This window comes from Crocodylus porosus, unplaced genomic scaffold, assembly GCF_001723895.1.
Source record: "Crocodylus porosus isolate Cpor-Errol unplaced genomic scaffold, CroPor_comp1, whole genome shotgun sequence".
Taxonomy (NCBI): Eukaryota; Metazoa; Chordata; order Crocodylia; family Crocodylidae; genus Crocodylus; species Crocodylus porosus.
The window spans coordinates 150,126,161-150,151,979 of record NW_017728886.1 but is presented as its reverse complement, the minus strand read 5'-3'; the positions used below and the strand labels follow the sequence as shown (position 1 = coordinate 150,151,979).

Sequence of the window (25,819 nt, the reverse complement as noted above, 5' to 3'; positions counted from 1 at the left end):
AATTCAGGGATCACACCAGGAGTGTATGAGGGAAAGTCCTAGAGAACATACCTTAGACACCTTTCTTCTAGGGAACTGTCCTATAAAGGGAGGCAACTTTTTTTTTTTTTTTTTTTTACTGAATTCATATAACTTCTTGTAAAGTAGGGCTATCATATTAATACGGTTCAACAGGACTTTTCCATTTGGATGGGTGGCCTTTTTCACACTCCTTCGGCCTCAAACAAAACCACTAACCTCAAATCTAAAGCATGGGACTCCAGCCTGACTTGCAGCGGTTAGCCTTTTTGCCTTCTCTTGCATACAAAAAACCTCCCCCTGATTACAGTTCTACCACACAGCTCTCTATTCGCAAGTAGGTCTCACAACACTACATGAACACAGGCCAAGGCTTCATGCATTTATCATTCATAAAACATTAGAAGCCAAGTGAGAAAAATTGCCATTGTGAAACCTGACCATTCCTAAGAAAGCTGAACAAATATGTCTAGTCAAATAGATGTGCGCTCAAACTTTCTCTAAAAAAAAAAATACAAAACACAATGTTTACACCCACCCCTTTCACCGATTTAACTTTATTGCACAGGACCAGCTTGTGAAGTACCCTTCAGCTCCAATTATACTGCAGCCCTGTTAAAGTTGGCTCAGAGCTGAGAGAAAAAACACGCTGCGTTGTGAGGAAAATCCCTGCAGCTGTGCTGACAGTTTAGATGGTGTTTAATCCACAGGGTATTTCTGTGAAATTATCAGCCTACTTTCCCCCCCCCACTTCGAATAAAGGATAGTGATCTAATGTGATACAATTAATCGTTCTGAAGCCTGCTTTCTAGACTGCCTGCTCTTTGAATCAGCAAATTAACAAAGGATAGAGTAATTACTGGTTCACCTTGAAGCAAAGATCAGAAACACACTATAGCAGAGCCAGAGGTGATTAGTATTGACTTTGGAGTTTATCATTAACTAAAATCCAAACTTTCTCCCTGACTCGCAAAGGGTACAGGCTGCATACCACAAAATAGGTCACTTAAGTCGAGGGTGGCTGAAGGAGGAATTCAGTTGGCTGACCCACTCCAGATCAACAAAAAGAAAAAAAAAAGGGTTAGCATCACTTCTGCAAAAGTAGCACCACTGAAGAATTTAGTACATAGCATTAATCTGCCTCGCTGGAGCCATGCTGATGAAAGAACACTTCCTGAACTGAAAGATAAAATTAGCAGCTAATTTGTTAACTGCTTTCTTTATTAAAGCAAACTGGCATGGCTCTTCTGCACTCTGCTGAGGGCAAAACTCTTCTGAGTTTCTACATCAGGTTTCCTTGTTCTTCTTTCTCAAGCAGTCTGAAGCTTCTTTGTTGCATCTTCTGAGTTACTTTGGTCTCAAAGAAAAATTATAATGGATGCGAACTGATGCAAGTCCATGTTTACCAGTCTCTGGGTAGATGGGAGCCAAGATAAAGGCAGCATCATAAAAAGAACCATAGACTTGGGACAAAGGTTAAGGGCAGAGGATTTCACTGCCATCTCATGGAACACAGACAGTGATTCAGGCTCCTGAACAGAGCCAGGCAAACCTAACTATAGCGACACCATGATACAGCCATTTACTCCCTACTCTCCCTAAAAACAAATCATCTCTTTTTTTGGAAAAAAAAAAAAAAGAGAAAATTTAATTTTTACATGGTAGAGAATCCCTCCTAATCCTACCATTTACTCTCAAGCTTCTCCTGATCTGATGCCCATCAAAATATCAGGTGGAATAAAGGTCAGCAACTCAGAACAGACTCCCCTGAAGCCAACCAGACAATATCCTAACAGACAAATAACGAATAATGGCAAAAAACCCCAAAAAACTAAGGCCCTTGAGAAGCAAATTTAAGTTCAGATTTAACTTCAAGAAGATGGATATTCAATGGGAACACTCACATCCCTAACTTTAGGCATGTGCTTAAGAGCTTTATTGGGTCAGGGACTAACAAATGGTCTTTTCCAGCTCTGATGTCTTTAAATTATTCTCTAAAGAGCTACTGGCCACATGGGGAGAGGCAAGGTATTTCAAGGTATTTACTATTTGAAAAGCAAAACGAGCATGAAAATGTAAATTAAGCCTGTACCTTCCACCAAGTTAACCCCCTGTGCTGCATGCACACAACTCTATACCTGGTTCCTCCTGCCAATCCGGTTTGGTGCAGGAGACTTTGATGGGGATTTGATGTTCTGAGAGTTCCCACCATTTTCAGCAATCTTCCCCATGCTCATGACTGCTGACATCATGGCGTCAACGGAGGATAAATCCGTGCCTTCCAAACTGTTTGGTAAACTAGGCAATAACTTGAGATTGTTTAAGCTTTCAGGCTCCTTCTCTGGAACTGTAAAACAAAACCAAACAGTTGTTGAGACTCCCCACTGGACAGCTAACAGCCTGCTCAGTAGCATACAGTACATGGTGGAACAATACCCAACCCCCTCCCCCCACTACCCAGTCCATTTGATGATAAGAAGGTACCAAGTAGTTAATAAAGGATTCTGAACTGTTATGAATGAAACAGCTACTGACTTCTGGAATGTATAAGTCAAATTGCCATTTTTCTTAGGGTGCCTCCTTCACATTGAGTTTGATTTTCAATACAAAATCAGGACTGGGCTTAAATCAGATTTTCCCCTTGTTATAGCACAGTATATAGTATCCCATGACCAGACTGGAGCACTGCTGATGAATACTTGCTCTTACGAACCCAGTCTTCAGGGTGAGTAGGAGTCCCAGGGAGCATTGTGTCAAGTTGAAATTGTACAAAACTTACAAATATGCGGGAGTCCTTTTGCCTAGTCAGCTTAAACCAGTTCCCCCAATGGAATAATTTCTACCAACAAAAGGGCTTTTTTGTTACTATAATTGCCTTTAGGCTACGGTTTTGACAGGCATAGCCACTGTCAGCCAGGGGGATGGATTGGGAGTGCAGGCAAAAACTTTAGACCAGGCCCATTTCATTATCACATGCTACACAGCAACCACATTCCTGTTACACACAGATATACTTAAAACAGCTTGCAGCCCAACTACTTACAGTACTCATCTCTAATGCTGGTCATCATCTGCTTCAGAAATACCAGAGCAGCGTGTTTTAAAACTATGAATTTTCAAAACCCAACTCATTCAATGGATACACAGTGGAACATAAGATTTAATGGGGTGTATAAAAGGGAACACATGGGAAATCACAATATGGGGGTGAACATGAAGGGACGTTTGCCCCTGTTTACTCAATCCTTTGCTGAATATTGTTTTTGGAAGACAAACAGTTTGAGCATTAGAAACAGGTGTTTTATACAGATAAATAAAGTGGTGCCAAGTTAGCAGAAGCCAAGAGCGAGCTCTAGTTCTGAAGCCCTGTAGTGGTGGGAGACTGTTTATGCATTTGTGCTTCTGTTTAAGATATTTTATATTCATATGTATAAGTGACTGAGCGTGGGGAAGAACTTCTCTGTAAGCCTTGCTGAAGCTTTAAATTAATGAGGCACTCCATCCTAGTTAAACACATACCTTCATTTTCCTCCCCTGACTGCTGCACAACAAGGTTATCTTCTTGCTTGCTGCTCTCCTCACTTAGTGTAGTATGCTTAGCAGAATCTGGATCCTCAGCCTCTTCCTCAACAGCACCCTCTAGTACTGTGTGAAGAAAACATGGATGAGGAAAAAAAAAAAAAGAACAGAAAGGAAAAAAAAAAAAAGCAGTGTTAGGAAGCAATATGTACATCATGCCCTTAATTTATCTCCAAGATGCAATTAACGTAAAAAAAAAGGAGAAAGGGATAGTTGTGATATTGGGGTGATATATAAAAGTAAACTGCAGCTGGAGAATAAGTCATTCAATAACTAGTTTTTGATGGCATTTTAGAGGATATGAAAGCAGCTGACGCTCCAAAGGAAACAACTAAAAAACAGTGATGCCAAAGGGAAGGTATTTTTCAGCAAGCAATATTGCAAAATATAATTACAGTTTTAAAATGGAGAGCTGCACTATCGTAACTTTAGAAAGAAAAATAGCTCTGTTACTTCACTATTGAAAAATAATATGTATGTTACAAGCTCTGCCACCTCTTTTCAAAATGGCGTCCGTCAGCAGACCCTGAACAGCATCCTAAAATGTTTCTTCCTTGTTTAGGCAAAGGCCCCAAATTAGAGTTAAACTAAACAGAATTTTTCTTGTAAAAGAATGTGCACATCTTACTGTACTTATCCTCTTGATAGTAAATGGGAACTTACACGTTTACACAGCGTGTTTTCCCCTAGGATCTCACAGCACTAGGCAAATGTTAGTGAACTATTACTATAACCTAGTTATATACTCGCTTTGCAGGTGGATGAATACAAGTCACAGAAAAGACATGTGGGTAAGGGGGTGGGGAGGACTTTTTGCCATCATGACTCAGTGGGTGCGTCTATGTGTTCACTAATGCGCTTTTGCTACTGCTCATTAAATTTAGTACCACTAACGTGAGGTACTAACTAAATGCTCATTAGGCTGTCCTAATGCACAATAGCAAAAATGCACGCTTTTTGTGACGTTTAACACACAGTAGCCTAATTTTACTGTGTATTAACACAGTTTTTGCTGTGATGCTCTAATGCACAGTAAAATAAAGCTGCACATTAAAGCATACATGTAGATATGCCCACTGAGTAGCTCTTTATGCCATAGATTATCCTAATCACTAAAACAGAATCAGTATCTACAGGTTTAACAACTCACTGCTTAAAATTTGCACAGGGACATACACACCTTCCCAAATTAAGACTCGACTATTAACTGTGATGGAAAACCTGGGCCTAGTCTGCAATACAAAGTTTTGCCAGAGTAGCAGTGTGGGTTGCGATGTAAATGTATCATCCTCCCTGAGTCTGTGTAGCTATGCTGGCTTGACCCAAGCATGGAGAAAATCCTACTAATAGAAGGGGCCTTTAAAAGCTTAGTGCATGTTGTTTGGGGAGGTGGGGCAGCTACATCAGCCGAAAAACCTTTGTGTCAGCAGAAGCATATCTTTATTAGGGTGCTGCACTAACATAAGTAAGCTGGCATAGCTACATTGTATATACAAACCCCAAAGTACTGGTTCTCAACTTTTTTAAGACTCAGGGTACCCCTCTTTACACAAGGCAGCCCTCAGGAAATACCAGCTCTTAGCTTTCATTTGCTTTCTTGACTGGAGAAAAATGACAGCAATTCTTCAAAGAACTCAGAAAGACTGAAGCGGATCTGAATGGTTTTTGACACTATAAATTCTTATTTGAACTCTCTACTGGGTGAACCTCACATATATGTTTGCATAACTAACAAGGCTAATGTTGTGCAGTATCCCACAGCACCCTTAAAAGGATTTCACAGCACCTTCGTTGAGCACTACGTCCCTAAAGGGCCCTAGGGCTAGTGTTCATGGTATATAACCGGGGGGGGGGAATCCATTTGATAGCCACGCCACAAATTATCCTGCCACCCTCCAAATGCCGCTCTGACCCTCTTCCCCTGGCTGCTCTGCTGTCTACTTCTAGCCCTGTCTCCCTGCCTAATTTTCTGCTTTGCTTTGTGCTTTTTGTCCTATCTGCCACTATGCAGCCTGTCCACTCCCCAGTCTGCCATGTGCCACACAGAGGCTGCCTGTGCTACTTGTGACACATATGCTGCAGGCTGGCCACCCCTGATCTATAGACACTAGACTGCCTCCCTAATCTGGGCTTTTAAAATTATTTGTTACCTGGTCTTGCATGAGTTTGCATACAATTTCCTTCTATCCATTTTAACAGCCTTCCATTAAAACAATCTGATGCTCCTTATTGACAGGGGCCTGATCAGTAATGACCTGAGCATTTGAGTAGCCACTAAGTGCAATAAGGGCTACAGATGCTCAGCATCTTACTGATCAAGCAGAACTTTTCTAGCAATACTGAATTTATTACCTGCTCATTTTTGCACAACTCTCCAAGTAGATTTCAGCTGCTGCAGTCTCAGTCAAATCTATATTAGCCCATACAAATGGTACTGTTTTATCTTTTTCTAAACAGCAGGGGGGAAAGGCTCTCTTGTTTTAGAACACCACAGAAGTGTTTTGATGGCATTTCCAATTAAAAGTTAAGATGACATTACTCTTTAATATTTTTGAGACTGGCCCAAGTCTCTTCCTAGTTACTTAACAGCATCCTTTACTTATTTTCTCAGGGAAAAAAATGGGGGAAAATATTCAAAAGTATTTTGTTTGATACTTTAAAGAAAACACAAAAAGGAATAAAGCAAGACACTTATTTAAGCATCTTTCATTCTAAGCTCAGGTGTTCTTGATTTTTTCAGCCAATAACCAGTGTCTCAGTTATCAATTATATTATTGGAAACTTCCTGAAACAGAGAAAAAAAGTTAAACTATTTTATATAACTGCCAAAGCAGGGTGTGGCCCACAGTAATGTTGAGGATCTGTTCAGAGAAACAACCTCTGCATGTTTAGCACTGTCTTTAGTGCTAGCATAGAACTTCCTTTCCAGCAAGGAAAAAGGAGTAGACGTGCAAACGTTAGCCTGAAAAATTCACCTTGCAGTTTTGCAGCGTCACTGACAGCTTGCATGGTGTCCTTCCTTCAGGAAGAACGAATGCACTATGAACGACAGCCTTTTACAACTTCTGAGTACAAATAGTTGGTTTTAACACTAAAATACAACTCTCTGCCAATTCAAACAAGATGGGTGGATGCTGACTTCTCATGTTTTTAAAGGAAGACAACAATTTCTGTACCTTAAAAAAATTCCTAGCATGCCAATAGTTTTTCATTCTTCAAACTATATCATTGTAAGTATTACTGCTGCATACCAAGATATATTTCAGCACTATGGTGAGAAATAAAAAAAAATAAAATAACACTGCTGAAATAAAGACAACTGCATGAAACAGCATGCGCTTTTCCTGAAAGAACAACTTTATTTGCAATAGAATATAGCAACAATAATTCTTATACTGGGCCAAATCACTCCTTCCTGTGGTGGGGAAGCGTGGCTGGGAACCTTGAGGCAGGAAGATCCTAAGTTTCCCTTGAAGAATCCTTTGCAACCCTGAGGAGTGGCGAAAGTCCCTCCTCCAAGTAGAAAGCAGAAGGTTTGGCTCTGAATCTATGGATCTCAGGGGATCTACTGAAGAAAGGTAGCAATTGGAATGGAAGTTCTGTCTCTGGCTTAGTTATGGGACTTGCCAGTTTTCTTAGCTCTCTCCCACAGACTCCTTTGCTTACAGCTGTTTCTAGCAATCTCTCCCCCCCACCCCAAAGAAGGGTCCTTAGTGCAGAGGAAGCTCAGCCTGAGAGGTACCACACCCTGATGGCTATATTAACATCTGAATTACTTTGAACTTTCTGTGGAGTGGAGGAGTGATCATATCGACACATGCACAGTACAGGACATGCCTTATGATTACAGGCTCCAAGCAAATACTGGCCCCTTTCCCCTGGTGCTGCTGCTGAAACATGCTGTTGGTAGAGCCGTGCGATTTGACAGGGTCTGTGATATACTGTTGGTGGAATTTGATGGGCAGGGAATGAGTTGTGGTCCTGCAGGATCCTCAAAAGCTACCGGCCTCCAGTGTTTGCTTGTGATAAAAAACAGTCCTGAAGCAAATCAATAGCCAGCTAATGGGAGAGGCATTGGGGGGGGGGGGAAAAACCGTCATGCAAAACTTGTTGCTTCCCAGTCAGTCTGAACAGGAAAACATTTGCTAGATCTATTTCCTCCTTTGGGATAAAATGCGACTCCACAGTATGCTGAAGCAGAGCCTATCAACATTTACTTCCTACTAATATTGTTTTTGTTTTCTTTTAAAGAGACAGTTTTGGATGGTTAGAGCATCTTCTCCTTCTCATTAGACTGAAAAGTACTAAAAAATAAAGGAAAAGGAAAACCCTGCTTACAACTTTGAAGGGGGAAGGCCACGAGAAGGAGGAAGAAATGATGCTTCTTCACAGTCACAGTCATCTGACTCACCAGAGAGGCTGTTAAAGAAACGTAACGTGTGCCCCAACCCTTCTGGAGCTCTTACAAGTTTTTACTCCAGTTTTTTCTACTGTCTTCCCCACGAGCTCTCCCTTTGGAATAGATAGGAAGAAACACACAATGCACGCAGCACAGGCAAGGAGGTGGAAAACCTGAGGTACAGTACAAAGCTGCTCATTGTTCTGCCTTAAAAAGAAATCCACATTCATGTTACAGGACAAGCCATATACTAATTGGGCCAGGACTTAGGCAAAAAACAAAACCTTTTCTTGGTTTCAATAAACATGCTATGCTATCACAGTTATTCTTTTTGGAGAGGAAGAGATAACTGCACACACACACACACACACACACACACCCCCCCTTTTCCTTTCCAGGCCTAAAAACCAGCCCTGTCCCTACTTTTAGTTTCTATCCTGCCATAATCATTTTGGGTTTTTCCCCCCAATGATTTTCTAATGATCTGATGAGAAATTCAAGTGAAAACAATGAAATGATAACAAAGCCCACACAGAATGTCTAATATTGAAACTCAAGCAAGAATCTGCAAGCAGATGTCTCATCTGAAACAAAAAGGTCCACAACAGCTTCTTTCAGGTGCTCCTAAAGACACAGATACAATTCACACCTGTGTATTACTGTCTAAGACCTATTCACCACTAAAGATATGCTTAAATCCTAATCTGAAGACTATGTACATAACTTCTGCCCGGGGGTGAACTGCAGTGACAGAGAATAAAAGGGAAACAGTTTCTCTAAGCCATCTTCTGTGTTACTTGGTCACTTCAAAAACATGGCTTTAGATGTAATGAGATTTTGCATCAAAGCCCCTGGGGAGGTAAGAGGGTGGAAACGTGCTGGGTGGGAAGAAGCATGGGTGATGCTATTCAAAGCCACCATCTCAAGCAAAGAGAAAGTGAGGGGACAAAAAATAAAGTTTTCCAACTTTCCAACTAACCTCATTAGTACCAAGTCTGTCCCTGACACTGAAGTATAGGTGCTGGAAGACCCCACCTTCAGAGAAGGTAACTGGCAGCGTTACCTCACTGTCACCACTGCTGAAGCATCAAAATAGAGCACCCTACAAAAAAAGGAAAAAGAAAAAAAAAGAAAAAAAAAAAGAAAAAGAAAAAAGGTAAGACAGCAGAATGGGACCCTAAACTGGTGGCACTTCCTTCTACTTATCAAGTGAAAGACACTGAGAAATTTACCCTCAATGCCTGAATGGCAATACAGAATGGCAGAATTTTCCAGGGGAGGGAGGAAATGGGAAACTATAGCTCTAAACTCACAAAAAACCAAAAAAAATACATCTTTAAGGGTATCCTCCAACTACAGGGAAAAAAAATCTACCTGTCTTACAAAGCTTTCATTTTATTATATATTAGGCTCTAATAGCAATACAGTACTTGGTATATACAGCATATTCCTATGCAGATGTAATGGTTTCTACTTTTACTTCGAAATAAAAAGAACTACCAAAATTATCTCCTGCCTGAAACCTTCCTACTCAGTTCTCATTCCTGCCCCTTAGCTCAGATTATCAAATCCAGGTGTGCCATAAAATATACAGGACTTGCAAAGTGTTCAAATTAATAATGCTAAAGAAATCACGCCTGATTCACTATCATGCCCTGTCAGTATTGTACTACAGCAACTGCACTGAAGTTAGCAAGTGACACTGGTATAACATTACAACAATGTCCTACTGAACCAGGCTGCTTAACCTGTGAATTTCTTGGGTGAGAGTCACCACTCTAGTCCAGCTGTTTCTTGCTGCTGCAGAGATGCAGAACAGCCACAGCATTACTGAATTTGGCCTCTTTCTTGCCCTTTGAGCTTCATTTATTAAAACTTAATATTGTATCAGTTCTTACTTATTTTATGATCTGGTAAATGTGCATCTTGTAGGAGGGAACTGCATCTCATGAAGAACTCATGACTTTCTGAGACAAAAATGGAGAACCTGACCTACCGTAAAAATTACTGAGAACGAAAACACAAAGTTGGGTGGTACAAGCCTGACTTTCCATTGCCTTGAACCTCAGAGTTATATACCCACACCAAGTCTCTGTGAATCCCTCTCATGCTGACTAGATGACATTCTGGCCACAAGGTACAACACACCAGACAGTCAGATGCTGAAAAATAACCACTACCGAGCAGCCTGTATGCAGAATGTAAGCAGTATTGCCAGCTCTCGTGATTTTTAGCGTTGCTCTTAAAGTTTGCACTTTGGAATGTGAAAAACATAGCTCTATCTTTTATATATGCATATAAATATATAGACAAGAAAGAGCTACGTTTTTCACATTCCTGAAGTGTAGACTTTGAGAACGCCGAAAATCACAAGAGCTGGCAACACTGAGTATGGGGACTTGTTGAAGAGTTCTCCCATGACTTTCTTACTCCCTCCAGTGGCAGCCACACCCGTGTACAGAGTACCTCATTGCTAAGCAGGTGACATCAAAACCACCCCTCAGGCTTGCATTACAGTTCAATCAGCTGTGTGGTTTAGCTCATTTCCTGGGACAGGGTTGAAAAGAGACAGTTCTCCCTGTTTCAGCTGCTTGAAGAACTTGTTCAAGCAGAGAGGAAATTGGGATTTTAAAGTTGTCTGGAGAATTTTAGGGCTATAAAGCAGCATTTCTACCTATACAATACTAAAAACAAATGCTATCGGGAGGAATGTGCAAGCAATAAACCAAAGTGAAGGAGGAATTCGCAGTCATTCCCTGGAACCCCTTAGGCAGCAGCAAGGCACAGTTATAAATGTAGGTGGGGGAAAGGACTGTCTTCCTCCAAAGCATAAGGGGCTGACAGCCATGAAAGGAGGGCACCAGATTAGATGAACCTTTGGTGTAATCCAGTGCATCTATTCCTGTATTCCCTTGCTACTTGTTACAGGCAAACACAAAAGCAATACTGTCTGCCCTTATAAGAAGAACTGCTTTGCATGTGTTCAGAGAGCTAAGGCAGCTGTGTGGATGGCTTAGTGTTCCAGGAAGTTGATGTGTTTCTTGGCTTCAATTCTGGTTTGTTTGCCTTAGACGAAGTGGCAATCCATGAGAGTCCCTTCGCCTTCCCCCAGGCTGGCATTGGCTGCAATAATACAGAGGTCCTCGAGACGTCACACAGCATCTTTCACCAGACTGACAAGCCTTTCCCAGTCTTGAACATGATGATTCTGCTCTTTAGCCAGTACTGGCTCCCAGCCCACTGGGCAAGGAGGAGACTTTGGACAAAGATGAAGGAGACTATGGGAGTCTGGGACAATTCTCTTGAGAGCAGCACAAGGCACTAACAGAGCTCTGTTTCTTAGGCTGAGATGCTTAAATTTCTCTGCTGACTCCCTCAAGCAGCCAGCTTTGGGGCAAGGGGAAGAGAAAAACCAAATCTCATTTCCATTCGTGCTGGGGTGAAGATCCAAAAATAGCAAGCAAAGAGTGTGGAACCTTGTGTGGGCAGTAGAGGCTAAGGAAGGAGCTAATAAATAAGGACATAGTTTCCCTTTTGTAGCCCTAGGTCTCCTTTCCCCCGCTGAGCATCAGTGAGAAGCTAGAGGTAGCTCTACCTCTGGAGGGAGCAGAAGGGGAAGTAAAGAGGCACATGCTAGCTCAGCCTGGGTCTCAAGTATCAAACTATCATTTTGTATGCCTGCCTTAGCCAGGAAAGAGGATGAGAATGTAAAATGGGAAACTACATTGATCAAGAGGTTTGGCTTTTTTTGCTTTTTTAAGTTTTAAAGACAAACAATATGGCCACATACACAACCACAGAGGAAGAGCCATCATACAACCAAATCTTTAATACAAGTAATCTTTAAACCTCCAGGGAAAAAAACAAAGGTGCATGTTGAGGTGTCAGCTACTCTCTAAAAGGAAAGGCCGTCCAGGCTCTGTACTCTAGCATATGGAGGTTCAAGGCTGGCCAAGCTCTGTGCTCTGGCATGTGGGGATCCCACACATCCAAGAGCTGGGAGGATGAAACAGGTTGGAGAAAAAGGAGCACAGGGACTGGGGGAAATAAAAACCAAACAAACTTTGAATCCAAGACAAAATGCTCCTGGATTCTAAAAATGCACGATGAAGAAAAGCTACAAGGGCTACTGAGCAGGACTAAAGCTTGGCTGGATAATGGTAACAGAAAGGCTCAAATCCCAGATGATACAGCTAGGGATGTCTTGCCCTTTTAAAGTGGACCGAGAACAAGCATCTGTGCTCTAGCCTTGTAGCTGGAGCCTGTGCTCACTGGTTTCTGATTCAAATTGAAAAAAAATGGGGATTTTTGTGCCTTATCAATTGGTCATGCAGATGCCGAGGCATCCCCTGCAATGAATTGTGTGAGACAATTGGTCTGGTTGTTTTCTTATTACAGCATCGTGGAAACAGGAGGAGGAACAAGAATGCCGAGATGAAGGAAAGCCACAAACTGATGTCAGATTGCTCACTGGCAATTGGTCTTTGCACCTGTTAGTCAGGAGGAAAGGGCCTGTCAGTCCCAACTGATGGATCAGATGAGCAGAAATGTAATCAGCCATGGCTTTTCAGTTTAAGAGCAGCTTCAGGGCAGCTAGAGGGCAGCTTCCCCCAGACTTTAAAAAGGGGGGTTTAAACATTCAAATCTTGGTAAGAAGGTAGTTTGTGAGCAAACTCTTATATTGGGTTCTTTTTCCATAGCCGGAACTGTCTGCTTCAACAATGATAGGCAAGGAAGTGATTAGAAAAAAAAAGCAGGATGATCTGTGTGAACTGTGCAAAGGCAGCAACAGTAAAGCTTCTGCACTGTATCTTTTGGGGGAGCTGAGGTGAAGATCCACTGTCACTCCTGAGAGATCCTTTGCCAGAACCCAAAACAGAGCTAGAGATAGAGAAGTTTATCTACGGGGGAAAACATTACCAGTAAAAGTAGCTTTGGAATTAAATAAGCTAGGAAAGGGCATGCTCATCATGCCTGTGAAACTATTCCTGTCACTATGCTGATCAAATTCTGTCCCCAAATGGGACAGGTTCAGCAATGCACATTTTGGCAGAGTACCCCCACAAACCTCTCAATGCAGGTAGTGAAGCACCTCTGCCATGAAGCACATGCACAGTGCCAGTCTCCGGGCTCTCACACTGGAACACGGCACACAGGAGCCGGCAAAAGCACTTGCCACATTACAAGATGAATCAGTAAAAACTGGTGTGACTTTAGACACTAGGACAGAAAATACAGGAATAACAATAATCATTTTTTAAAACCATTTCAGGGTGGCTGTGCTATCAACTCTCAGGATTTTAAAATTACAAGTTTTGTTACCACTTGGTAATCTTTACTTTTGCTTAAAAATATGTTTCTAACCTGCAGAGTTGGGAGAAACATTAGAAAAGGTGAACCCTACATGTTCAAAAAAAGTCAAAAGAAAGAACTCAAGGACGGCTCCTCCAATCTCAAGCCATTTAAACTAGTTGTGATTTCAAGGGCTCATGATTTCTGAACATTTGGGGGATGTTGATTCAACAGTGGAGAAAAATCCTTTTACTATAGCAACTGTTTTACACCTCTTGGCACATACACAATGGAATTGTTTCCTCTATTTTTTAATGAAAATCCTTAGTATAGTCCAAAGTATAATATTCCTAAAATTGTATTTCTAAGCTAACAGAGTCAACATCCCCCTTCCAGCGCTACTCTTTACAAATTTACCAGATTCATTTTAAGGGGAAAGAGGTCCATTTAATTTACGCACACATACCCACAGACATATCCACCCTCCCCATACCAAATTACTTAGGAGTTTGCAGCAATTCTTGCTGCTCTTTTCCAGGGAGCACGACTTGCTGACAGGATTAACTACTGCCAGACTCACAAAACTGGAAGACAGCTGCCACATGGCAGCCATTTATTACAAAGCACCATTCCTCTCAAGTCAGGAAAGACAGACCCTCTTATTTTCATCTGTATTATCAGCAGGGTTTCTTTGCTTCACAGACATTAGTAACAAGGCTTTTTCTAAACAAACACCCTCTTTTCTCCCCCATCTTGTTAACATCATCATCTTCCTGTCTTCTGCTTTTGGCTGAGCATGAGAACTAGCCCATCATGTATTCCAGATAAAATCTCAATTAAGACCATTAAAAGGTTACCATTCATAAAAGCATGTGCACACACACACCACTCCACAGTAAAAAATTAATTAGGACATTTTATTTAAAAAAAAAAAAAATTCTTTTTTAAATCTCCCAAAAAAGAAAGCAATAGAAACTGCTACAAAGGAGTCAGGGTTTTACAACTGACCCCCTCAAACTCAGCCCAAAGATATTTTTTTTTCAGTCTGGCATCCCTTTATTCATCTATAAAACTTGGTATGGACTATCATTGTCTCTGGTTAACTTCTGCACCACCAACCCTTTCCATCCTTCTCCAGCCTATGAAACTTGAAAATACATATAGGATTGAGGCCTGACTCTACTCCACTCATCCATCCCATACTACAGTTTTGCATTTCTTTCTCCATATAGGTTTCTCAGGCATCACTCTCTTACATTCCCTTCTCAAAATGAAATACAAATACACCCCAGACACCATTTCCATTAACATTCAGTATCACAGTACATGTTAATCATTCCCCATCTTCTGGTTTTAAGCCCCATTCCAGAGATGCTGGCCAGCTGCATAATTTTACCCTGTGCCTGTGCATTGATGCATGCATATGCACACGTGCAAACACACACACTTTTATCTTCAACATGCATATGTCACAGACACCAAGAGCACCACAGGGACTCAAACTGAGGTTTACAACTTCTGCAAAAAGGATAACGAATCAGCCCATGTATAAGATGTATAAGTATTTCATTATAAGTATTTCACAGCACCAAAATAGTTGTATTATTAGCGGACAGATGCATATAATCTTTTAGATAGGTAAGTGTAAGGTTGTTTGTGGAGTCTTCATTCTGAAATGTTTAAAATTTGGTTTTCTATTCTAAACAGGATAATTTACTTCTAACTGTATGTATAAGTCAACAGGCTAGTAAACTTTCCAAACCATTGCTTTTAAAGAGTTTTGAGAACCTCAGATACAAGACTTCCCTTAGCAGTGCACTTCACTATTACTCCTCTTAACTTTTTAAAAGCAAATTGTTTTGTAATCTTACTCATTTTCATGATTACAACAAAATTAAACAAGACCATTTAAGTGGATTAGGAGCAACCAGTTTCTGCATGAGCCCTTAGGCGACCTGATGTACAGGGTTCATCAAGGCTCCTATTTACTGAATGATGAAAAAAGCAGCATATACAGGGCTAGTTTTCATAGTTTCAACTTCTAGAAGTCAGAAACTCCCCTGTCAGATGAGCTTGGGACATGTTCTCCAAAACATCTTCAGCTTGAGGATGGGGGGAAAGGAGACAAAACAAAAACCAGGCAGATCTGGTAAACTTTAAGTTCCTTGTATTTCTTTCGGTCCAATAGACTTTACACGACCCACAGACATTTCTCTAAAAGGGATTTTTCAAAGTACAGAGGCCTACACTAATAAACCCAGTGAGGACTCTATCGAGGTCAGCATGGAGTCCAAGCATTATGGATGACAAAAAAAACAGCTAGAGAGGCCTGGACAGAGGCTTGACACATGCTGCTGTTCCCCAGTGCTGGAAACTCAGCAGGAAAAGGCTTGCTGACCTTTGAAACTGTCTGTTTGGAGTAGTCTTAAGAGTTACTTGGCTGCTAGGGCCATAATCTCTTGTCTACCTTGGCGGAGCAAACACTGAACTCAGAAGGATTGTGACCATCTGTATCACAAGGGAGTCTGGCCCTGGGAACTTAAGAGATATATGGATGCATCAGTAAAGGAATCTGTCAGCCACAGCTATCTAGACTGAAAGGTGCTTATAAACCGGTGCAGACTATGACTGCCCTACTCATTCTCTCTGTCGAAGGTTCAACATGCACAGGCTCCATTTCCTACCATGTAATGCTCCAGCTGTTTGGCTCAAGATGGCAAGATGCAACCTGCAGCTTCCACAAGCCACACCTCTAACACAAAAATCAGGACACCAGCAATGTTTTTCTCTAACACACAGAAATTTAGGTACAGTCTTCAACAAGTGTGGCTCCGGGTACAGAACAGCTTGGACACCTGTGATGTATTTGAACACTGCAATGAATTACAGGAAGTTTATTTTAAGAATGCTGGGAAAAAAAAAACCAAAAAAATTATGAACAGGTTTCTTTGGTGAGTGCCTGAAGTTTCACGCAGCTCGCTTTCCAGCAAGAAATGCCAGCTGCTGGTCCAAAACCATCTTCCCCTTCCAAAAAATTCCTCTGCTACTACCTCACACATTAGCAGCAAATGGAGGATACAGACAACTCTTTCTACAATCCATTTATGAAGAGGGCTACTCACTTCTTTCTCCCTGCTCTCACAGAGAGACAAATTGAACAGCCAAACAAAACCTGTTTCAGGCCTAATAAAAAATTACATTTACCGCAGACCTGATTCTAGGAGATGCAAGCACAACAGGTATATTACACATATATAAAATGTAAGATATAAAATAGTGAGTCAGCTAATTGTCATTTTTATAGACATATAAGATAGCAATGTTACATTTGTTATTTTACAGATGCTGACCATGATACCACAATTTAAACTTGCTATGATGAACAATGTCCCTGTGTGTCCTCTCTCTCCCCTCCTCACTCTCAGGCAGACACACGCACCCTTCTCTAATTTTAAGATAAGGTCATTTGTAATTCTTGAACAGGTGGTCTGGCTCTCCAATTTTGAGCCAGTATATATTATTACAGTGTAATTCCACCAACTTCAGTGGGGCCACTCATAACCTACATCAGCATGGGAGGGTGGAGGAAAAAAAAAAAAAAAAATCAGACCTAGAGAACATTCAAGTGAGCTGAGAAAAGTTCAGCAGTGGTTTGCAGAATAGGTCACAACTATGAAAGCTTTTATTGTATTTATCCTCCATTGAGAGACCAATGGAACTTGAAGACTGCATCCTCTGTTTCTGGTTCTCAGGGGCATACGTTAAGTGTGAAAACGCCACGGCTGAGCTGGACTTTGACTCTGCAACATTAAACAGTAGCAAAGGATGAAATGGCAGGAGACAGCGATCCAAAAATGAGTTCAGCTTCCAATTCGGATCTCACCCTCCCACAATATATAATATTTCGGTTAGTTTCAGGGGAGATGTCATACTGTAATCAAGGGACTATTAGAACGACCTCCCTGAATGAGTTAAAATGAAAAAGCTGCTGAAAAAAGTAAAACCACCAACTCCAAATAAAAGTGACTTAATAGTGTGATGTGGCATAACTACTAATTTCACAAATGATCATGTAACACTTTTCTACTTAGCGCTGAGCTGAGCTGGCCCCACTCATTTCACTTTGAGAAAGTGTAATTTTTCTCTTGCTTTCAGAAAGCTATCACCTGTCACTTACTGCCAGCTAAAGCAGTATCTAGCAGATCTCCGTGTCAGACTACTATGAAGTGGCACTGTATAATTTAGTAAATGTATTAAAGGTAAACTATATACACTACATGCATCTGCACACACACGGAGGACACCCCTGAGAGGCGATGTCATGTGAGCTTTTTGTTGCCGATACAAAATGCGACACAATGATAGACCCCCACCTACATATTCCACAAGGCCTAGCCAAAATGAGAGAAAAAAAATGGAATCCACCCATATGGCCCCTGAAAACCAAACACAGGTGATTTCTGAAATACCAGAAAGGACTTTAAAATAGCAGTAAGACAGTTCCCCCAGGTTGGGGGAATCCTAAGGGTTATTATGCCACTGAGGGTAGTCACAAGGCTCTGTGGTGTCTGTGTTTTATACCTTAGTACACTCAGGGGAGTGATTAGTTCATGATAACTGTGCTCCCTGGGGTGCCTAATTGCTTAACTGTCTTTAACAAAACAAAAAGGGCTGTGCAAGCCTAAATCACAGTAGATTAAAGAAACACTATCTCAAGAACAGCCGAGCTGTATTTGCTCCTTTTTCCTGAAACCAGCAAACATTACATTTTGCCCACATATGGCACATGTAGAGCTCAGAAGCTGTAGATTTGAGCACGTACGTGCTACTAAATTGGTAACAAATGCTCTTAGCATTTTCTTTCCCAAGACACCACCACTAGATGATGCAGGAAAAGGAGAGGAAAAAAACCCAGTAAATAGAGATCAGATGACTTGAAATACTAGTTCCATTCATTTAAACTCTTCTCCTAATTATTACACAGCCTACAATCAAGAATTAACTTCAGACAGAAAAGTGGAGAAGAGAATGGATGATTGGATCCTAGTGGCATTTGAAAATAAAAATCCCAGTCAGTAGCAGCTGTTTAAGAGTTTTAGAAGGCCAAGAGTTTCAAGAGTTGCTTGCTGTGAAGTGACTATGCACATAGTTAATGCAGCCATATTTAAGCATTTTGCCTATGATGAAACAAAGGGCCCAATTCTTCTCTCCCTTTTGCTGGTTTTACACAAGCATGACTCCACGGACCTCGGCAGAGATGCTGCTGCCTTGCATCAAGGTAAAAAAAAAGGGAGGCAGGGAAGAATTCAGGCCTGATATGTATCTTTCTAAGTTCTTGAACAGCTTAAATATGAAAGCGTCCTTCTCAAAAAAGGCAACCCTGGTCTCCTCTGTCCTTTTATCTTTCCTTAACAGTTTGCCATCCAGTGATAGGAGGGAACCTCAGCTGCAACAGCCTACGCTTTTATCTTCTGCTGACCATGCAGCAACACAAAGCTGAGTGCTGGATTTCCTGCTGCTTGCCTAAAGGGGCTGTTCAGCTTGTTTAAATATTACTTGCCTTGGAAGCCTTGGAGTTGTGCCCAAGCAATGTACTGTATCTTCCCAGCATCCACTTCAGCATGTACTTTAAAGGTCTCTAAGTTCGATGTACTATGCCCTGCCTCATTACGGGAGGGGCTTGATGCTTTTAGAAAGAAATCAACTTGTTTTTTTCCCCACCTCTTTCCACATGCTGCACACTGCTGCAGAGCCAACAAAAGGCTCCTCCTTGCACACTGCTTTCAGTTCAATAAAAGTGAACTAACTACGTCTGAGGAAAGCATGTTCTGCTACGAAAGATTGCTGGTAGGAAGCAAGCAAATACCACGTACCACATAGCAACAGCTGTCAGTGAACAGCTTAGGACTACACAGCGGTAGCAGTAGCACGTTACTTGTCGATTGCAGGCCAGTGACCCCTAATTGCACCACACTTGGAACTCAATCTGGAGACTTCTTTAACTTTACCTGTTCCTTGAAGCAGCTAAAGCCTGAGCCTGTCCGATACAACTACGGTGACCAGCTCCCAAGCAGAGAGAGAGCATGCATGCATGTCTCCATGCAGTGCGACTCAGCGAACGATGGCAGCCGATAGCACGTGCCTGCAAGGACTCATTTCAGAATGATTCAATCTCCCTGATAACGCTCAGTTGTGTCAGAAGGATCCAGTGTTCCCATGAGGCCTGTGTGGAATTACTCTGAAGTGGCACATGGTGTCCCAAACCCCTGCTTCCCCAAGAATTAAAGTTTGCAGCTGACCAGAGGGAAATGGGAAATGCTGGCTGGAGAAAAAGAACCCATGCATGTACACGTAGGGTTGCAGGAACCCACCCAGGATTAAAACCGTTCTTCCTTGACAGAGCTCTTGGGAATAGTGGCAATACAAACTAACTTTGCAAAAAGCACCACACTAGTAAGTCAATATTCTGCAAGTCGTTGGTAGGTCACTGAACTAAATAAATATCTCATATATGAAGCACAAATAAACCAAGAAATTAGTGAAACGGCCACTCCTTCACAAAAAGGGGAGGAGGCAGCTGCAGCAACAGCAGTAGCTAATGAGAAATCCAGAGGAAAATGCAGATAACAGAACTTTTATTTCTTCCAACAATCAAGGTCTATTCCAAATGGTTTTTTCCTATCTTTTTGCATTTGGGAACTTCTGTAGAGTATGTTCATGCTAACTGTGCTCTCTCAAAGTTCAAGCTGAAACAATCAAATAGGGCCTCACCCCCCCAAAAAAAGAAAACACACCTTCTTTTAATCTCAAAAAAGAAAAAGATCCTTCACAAACCCTGTTAAAAAGTTCCACTTGCACAAGTACTCAATTACCAAACCACCAAGGCTGAATCTTGGCTACAAGGTCAATGAGGAGATAACCTTGGCTAATAGCATCAATCCACATCAGCCCATCTGCAGCAAAATATGGCCCACTTATTCAGCATCCTAATATACCCAGCCCTCACCTTAGTCTGGGGCTGATAAACAGTTGATATGAATGAAGAACAGATAAAAATCCAGATTCAAAACTCTCTTGTGAAACTTCGGAACATTTAATGCTTGCTAGGAAAGCTCAGTAAACATGATTCATAAGCACCCTGCAAAAACATGCTTCTTGCAGATGCTTCATTGGCATCGTTGTATGAAAGGCAACAGCTTATTATATATTATTTTCATACATAACAGAATCACACACACACCCCAATATAAATATAAATAGAAATCACAAACATACTTAAAGATTGCAGTGGCAAAGAAATGCCAGGTAAGAGGTGGACATTTCTTTTCATCCATTCTGCTGTGGGAGCAAGAATGAAAGGTCTGGGCTGAAGGGCTTCATGTTTTTCTGTTTCTGAGCTCTGATACTGCAGTACAATGAGATGAGTTAAAGATGGAGTGGCAGTGAGTCAAGTGCAAGCTCGTGACCAGTTCTATTTCCACACACTTCATGCTTAGAATGGCTTTGCTGTCTCTGTCCTGCAAAGAACCTCTTTTCATTCAAAAACCTACTTGAAACTCATTTCTTCAAAGCCTGCTGATAATGCTCTTCCTAAGCAAGAAATATATATGTTAAGTAAATAGCTATTTACACTGTGCAGTTACTGAGTTGTGCCCAAACTGAACAAGAGAAGGGACCCCATGCCACAGACTTCAGTCCATTTAACCTAGGATCTGTTCATTCTTTGCTCAAGCCCAAGATTCAGTTAAACACTTAAGATGTGCAGAAGCACTCAGGATTTACCACTTAGACACAAACTCCTTAGTTAAAAACCGTGTCTTCCTCCACTTCTTATACAGAACCAAGTGTGCAGATGATGCATAAAAATGTCTGCACATTTGCTGAACTGGAAAACATCCATTTCTTTAAGCTCCATTTTTCTGCATAGAAATCAGCAATTTTTCCAAAGTAAAACAAATCCTGACTCAACTCTTCACTCCTATACACTCAAAAAAATTTTAAAAGGCCATAAAAAGTACACATGCAGCAGAATGCATTACATTACAGCACCAGTATGCATCTCAACCATACAACGTACACCTGCTATGCAAAATGGAACAACTCATCTGGAGTGCTCATGATGTCTTCAAAATGCAGGATTTGCCAACCTTGTACCTATTATGCGATGCACTGGGAATAGTACACATGTTCTGGAGTCTGTAGTTAGCCACTTCCAGTCAAAAACAATGCAAAAAGGGGCATCAATATTGGGGGGGGGTAGGGAGCAAAGCATAATTTCGACCACATTCTGTCTATCCGCAGCACTGTTAGCCTCACTCCTACTGCATTGGCCCATCTAGCAGTCAGCTATGACATGGTGTTTAGGAAGCAAGCCATAAATGTTACACAGAGCAGGAGACACAGACCATCAGCTGTTTCTGCACTAGAATTATTACATTGACAGAGCAGAACCATTTTGCTTCATGAACTGCTGCAATGTTTTAACTTCAGTGCACAACTCTGGCAGAGGGAAAAGTTATGCACTACTAACAGCAGGAAGACCACAGTGATTTTTCTACAGCCTAACAAAAAACACCCCACCCTGAAAGAAAGGTTTTGAGGGGGAAGCACTATTTTGTGCTAATCAAAAGTTAAGAAATGAGATTAACAGGGTTGCAATCAGCTCTTCCTTCCCCCTCCAAACAACAGAAGAGAGTCTTGTGCCACTATGTACCACTGGCCTCTACAGCAGCACCAAGGAAACCATTCTGAATCACTGCCCTTCGAATTGCAAAGCTACTTCTGGCCTTTTCCCTTCAGGCCAGAGCTGCTCTCTTGCTTTTTCGTTCTCATTTTTAAAAACTTCTGCTCCTAATAAAAAAGTTAGTTGCAGTATCATCATTGCCTTGCATTGCAATATTCTCCAGTGAACTGATTAATTAGCAGGCCCATCCTGACCCCTCAGCACCCACGAGGCCTATAAGTGATGCAAGTACTTTGCTTCAACTCTTCCTCCATTTTAGTTTTGTCTTAAAATGGACTGGTGATCCAAGATGGTTTTTCATGTTGGGCTGCAAATGCAAATGTCTCCATTGGCCTGGCTTGAAGAAACATTTACAAATGTTAGCAACTGAACAGTTCATTAAAGCAATGGTTTTCATGGAATCATAAAATCACAGAAAATTATGGTTGGAAGAGACTGTAGGAGGTCATCTAGTCCAACCGCCTGCTCAAAGCAGGACTACCCCAACTAGATGATTCCAGCTAGGGCTTTGTTGAGCTGGGCCTTAAACAAGTTTCCAAGGATGGAGATCCCACCACCTCTCTAGGCAACCTGTTCCAGTGCACCCTCAACCTGTGGTCCGCAGGTGTAACCTGTGGTCCAAAGATCCCTGGGTGTCCACAAGCTATGGCTATGGGGTCCACAAAAGATGACTATGATCAATCAAAAGTATGTGAATACTTACACTTACAATTCAAAGGGATGTACATCTCCATTCAAATTTTGTGGAGGGTCCACAAAAAAAAGTTTAAAAACCACCACATAGAGAAGTGTTCAAGTTCAGGCTTAAGCAGTGTTTAAAAACTGTTTAGGCAGAGCAAAACATCAGAAAAATATCTGACACTATCTTCCTCTTCCAACTTTGTAGCAAAACTAATACTGCCAAAAAGGCACAACATGCCAGGCAGGTACTGACCCTTGTTCTAATCTAGCAAACAATTTTTGGGGGACTAAGACGCAAGATGGTGGTGAGGTGCACGGACCAACATAAGCCCCCAAATCACTACTTCTATAGATAAGTGGCAATACATTGGATAATGGAAATGAACAGAGAAGGCAATATTATCATGCCTTCATGACACTATGAGTATCCCAGTTCAGAGGAAAATATTCAGAGAATGACTATGTCAAATTATTTGCAAATCTGCTTCTTGATCTAATACTCCCTATTTAACACAATGCACAAAAATAATAAATCCCTTCCGCAGACATTACTTAAAAAAAAAAAAAAAAAAAAGATTTAGTCAAAGCAACAACTTTGTGGGCCCAGAATTTCAAAAAGAACACCCACCCCTCCCCCAAACAGTTTAGAGTTGCCATCTTCACAGGAGCAAAAATACATGCAGATGGGGTAGGGGGTGTTAAACAAGAAGGAAGCAGGAAAGGAAATGCATACTGATACGAACAAACTCTTACAGGTCAGAAAACCAAACTCCTGGGTAACAGAGCAGAACTTCTATGAGCACAAGGAGCACACTCACCTTTTAAGAATCCTCTTCCCACCCCCACCTCAATACTGTTTTATTTATTGTAGTTTAAAAAACTGGACAACTGATTTCTAACCATGCATCAGAAAAACTGGCTAACAGCATATCACCCAACCTACCGCATGAACTAACCACCAACGAATAAAGCTGGTGGTGAATTGCAAATTTTGCTTCACCAAAGTGTTAATGGCAGCTTCCATTGCTGCACTACTAAAACACCCACTCCACAGTCAGACTTGCAACTGTATATAAATATCTACACATCTGCTTCTACCTGGTGGATTACAGGAGATGGAGGACAGTATCTTTAAAATAAACATGTATGACTACCACTAAAATTAGTATCCTGGTAATTTGTAGGCAATACACTATATTTTTTATATATATATATATTACAGTATATTACACTATATAAACAACTGTTAAAACCAGTTTTCAGTTCAGCTTTGCATGTTGTACGCAGAGTCTATGTGGCAATGAGAAAAATAATAAAATGCTTTTGCTTTCATTTTAATGAAAGCAGAGAAACTCCCCTCTGCAATATCATTCTTCATACAAGTGTACTTAATCCTTAGCTAAGATGCTATTTTTTTTAAAAGCAGCAGATCAAGGACTTCACAAAAACATGCAGTGGAAACACCGTCTTATTTTTAGCAATCTAGAACCAAACAAACATAATTATCAAGAAATAAAAAGAGGGAAGGGGCTGTCTGTTGACTTTAGAAATCAGCGGTTTTATCAACTCCTGGCTATGAAACATGAGCTAGAGGTTATTATAGCTTTGGGGCGCTACATTTAAAGGATAAAAAGATCTGTAAGACCTTATTTTTTATTTAAAAAACTCTGAAATCAGCCTGCTTCTACACCTCCTTGCCCTTGCTAAGGAACCCTGCAATTTTAGCATTACTGGTATGTTCAAAGTTGCATAATGCTGCTGGATCTGTTGCCTTAATGGGGTTATTGATGCGTGGTCCTACAGGTATGACATGCCACTTCGCTCTAGATCGTCTTAGTATATGGAAGGAAAAGTAAATATTGCTGTAGAAACACTCCCCCGTCTTATCTCAGTAAAACACTGCAATCAGAAGGCTGTAATTACAAACTAAGGGCCCAGTACCGCAATTGGGTTTTCACAGGCAGACCCCTGCTCTGCTTCCCTAGCTCAAAGAAGCTTCACACCTGAATAAGGGTCTGGCCTGGCAAAGCAGCTTGTGAAACTGGGCCGCCAAGTAGGTAGATGCAGTATAAAGTTTGTTTCCATGAGGTACATAAATAGTCTTTTTTTCTCTAATTAAAAAAAAACTGCCAAAGAGTTCCTTGTTCCTGTTTAGCAAACTGCAAACTTGGGGAAAGTACTTTCAAGATACTTACTAAGTCTGGAGTGGCTGGCTGGTCCTTTAAATGTTTGACAACTTCATGAGAAGGACAAGTTAACTGCATAGGGACAAATTTTACAAAAAGCAAGTTTTTATGCTGTAATTACAAGTGCAAGGCAGACAATTTAGTAAACAACTATATCATTTGCATGCGTCTGGGAAGATTTAGCAGCAGCATCTATGATGGGAATGAGACTAGACAATCCTTGAAGTCCCATCCAACACTGATTCTACAAGCAATACCACATACACTACACAATGCGTTAAGAGGAAGGCCTTTAATTGATGAAGCAAGGCACAGAATTGCAAGATTTCATCTGACCGCTGAAACAGCATGCACAGTTTAGATCAACATAATTCCAGTCTAGATTCATCTCTTCCTTATGTAAATGAGGCAGAGATCTGCCCCTCATCTTCATGCAGCTGATGAGAAATATAAAAAATATTTCCATTTATCCAACCAATATGCTTTAATTCTCATGGTGACAGCACTCGATGTGAATACAGAACTCCTTCCTGTCTCCCACTCATAAAAAGTTAAAACCCATCCCTTACCAGGACATTTTTATACAGTCAAAGAATTTGAGACCTTGCTGAAATTTTCCCCCCAAAAATTCAATACAAAATAAAGTTTAGTAAAAGTTGTAAGCAACTAAGAACAGTCTTAAAGTGGGAAGCATCAAACTGCCTCAAACAATGTCCATTCTTGTCAGAACTCTTCCTCACCTGTTCGACTGCTGCTTTCTTGATACACTAAAATTAGGATTCCCCATTTAGGAAAGGGAAAACTGGATCCATTTGTCCCACTTGAGAACCCTAATTCTAAATTTGTGAAAAAGTGCCCTCCCTGAAGCAGTCAGAAGACTAGACCCAAATTAAAAGTTACTGGGACCGCCAAACTCAAACA

General features: G+C 41.1%; 1 protein-coding gene across 2 annotated transcripts in view; it reads right to left on the bottom strand.

Annotated features, from left to right (window-relative positions):
- The window catches only part of RREB1 (ras responsive element binding protein 1), a 143,569-nt gene that overhangs the window by 78,430 nt on the left and 39,320 nt on the right, over positions 1 to 25,819 (bottom strand). For both annotated transcript variants that reach the window (XM_019542975.1, XM_019542965.1), the window contains exons 2-3: positions 3,538 to 3,663; positions 2,157 to 2,365 (exon numbers count right to left, since the gene is read on the bottom strand). In XM_019542975.1, coding sequence (XP_019398520.1) covers positions 2,157 to 2,270 — 114 coding nt within the window. In that variant the 5' untranslated portion in view covers positions 2,271 to 2,365; positions 3,538 to 3,663. The remainder of the gene's footprint in view (positions 1 to 2,156; positions 2,366 to 3,537; positions 3,664 to 25,819) is intronic.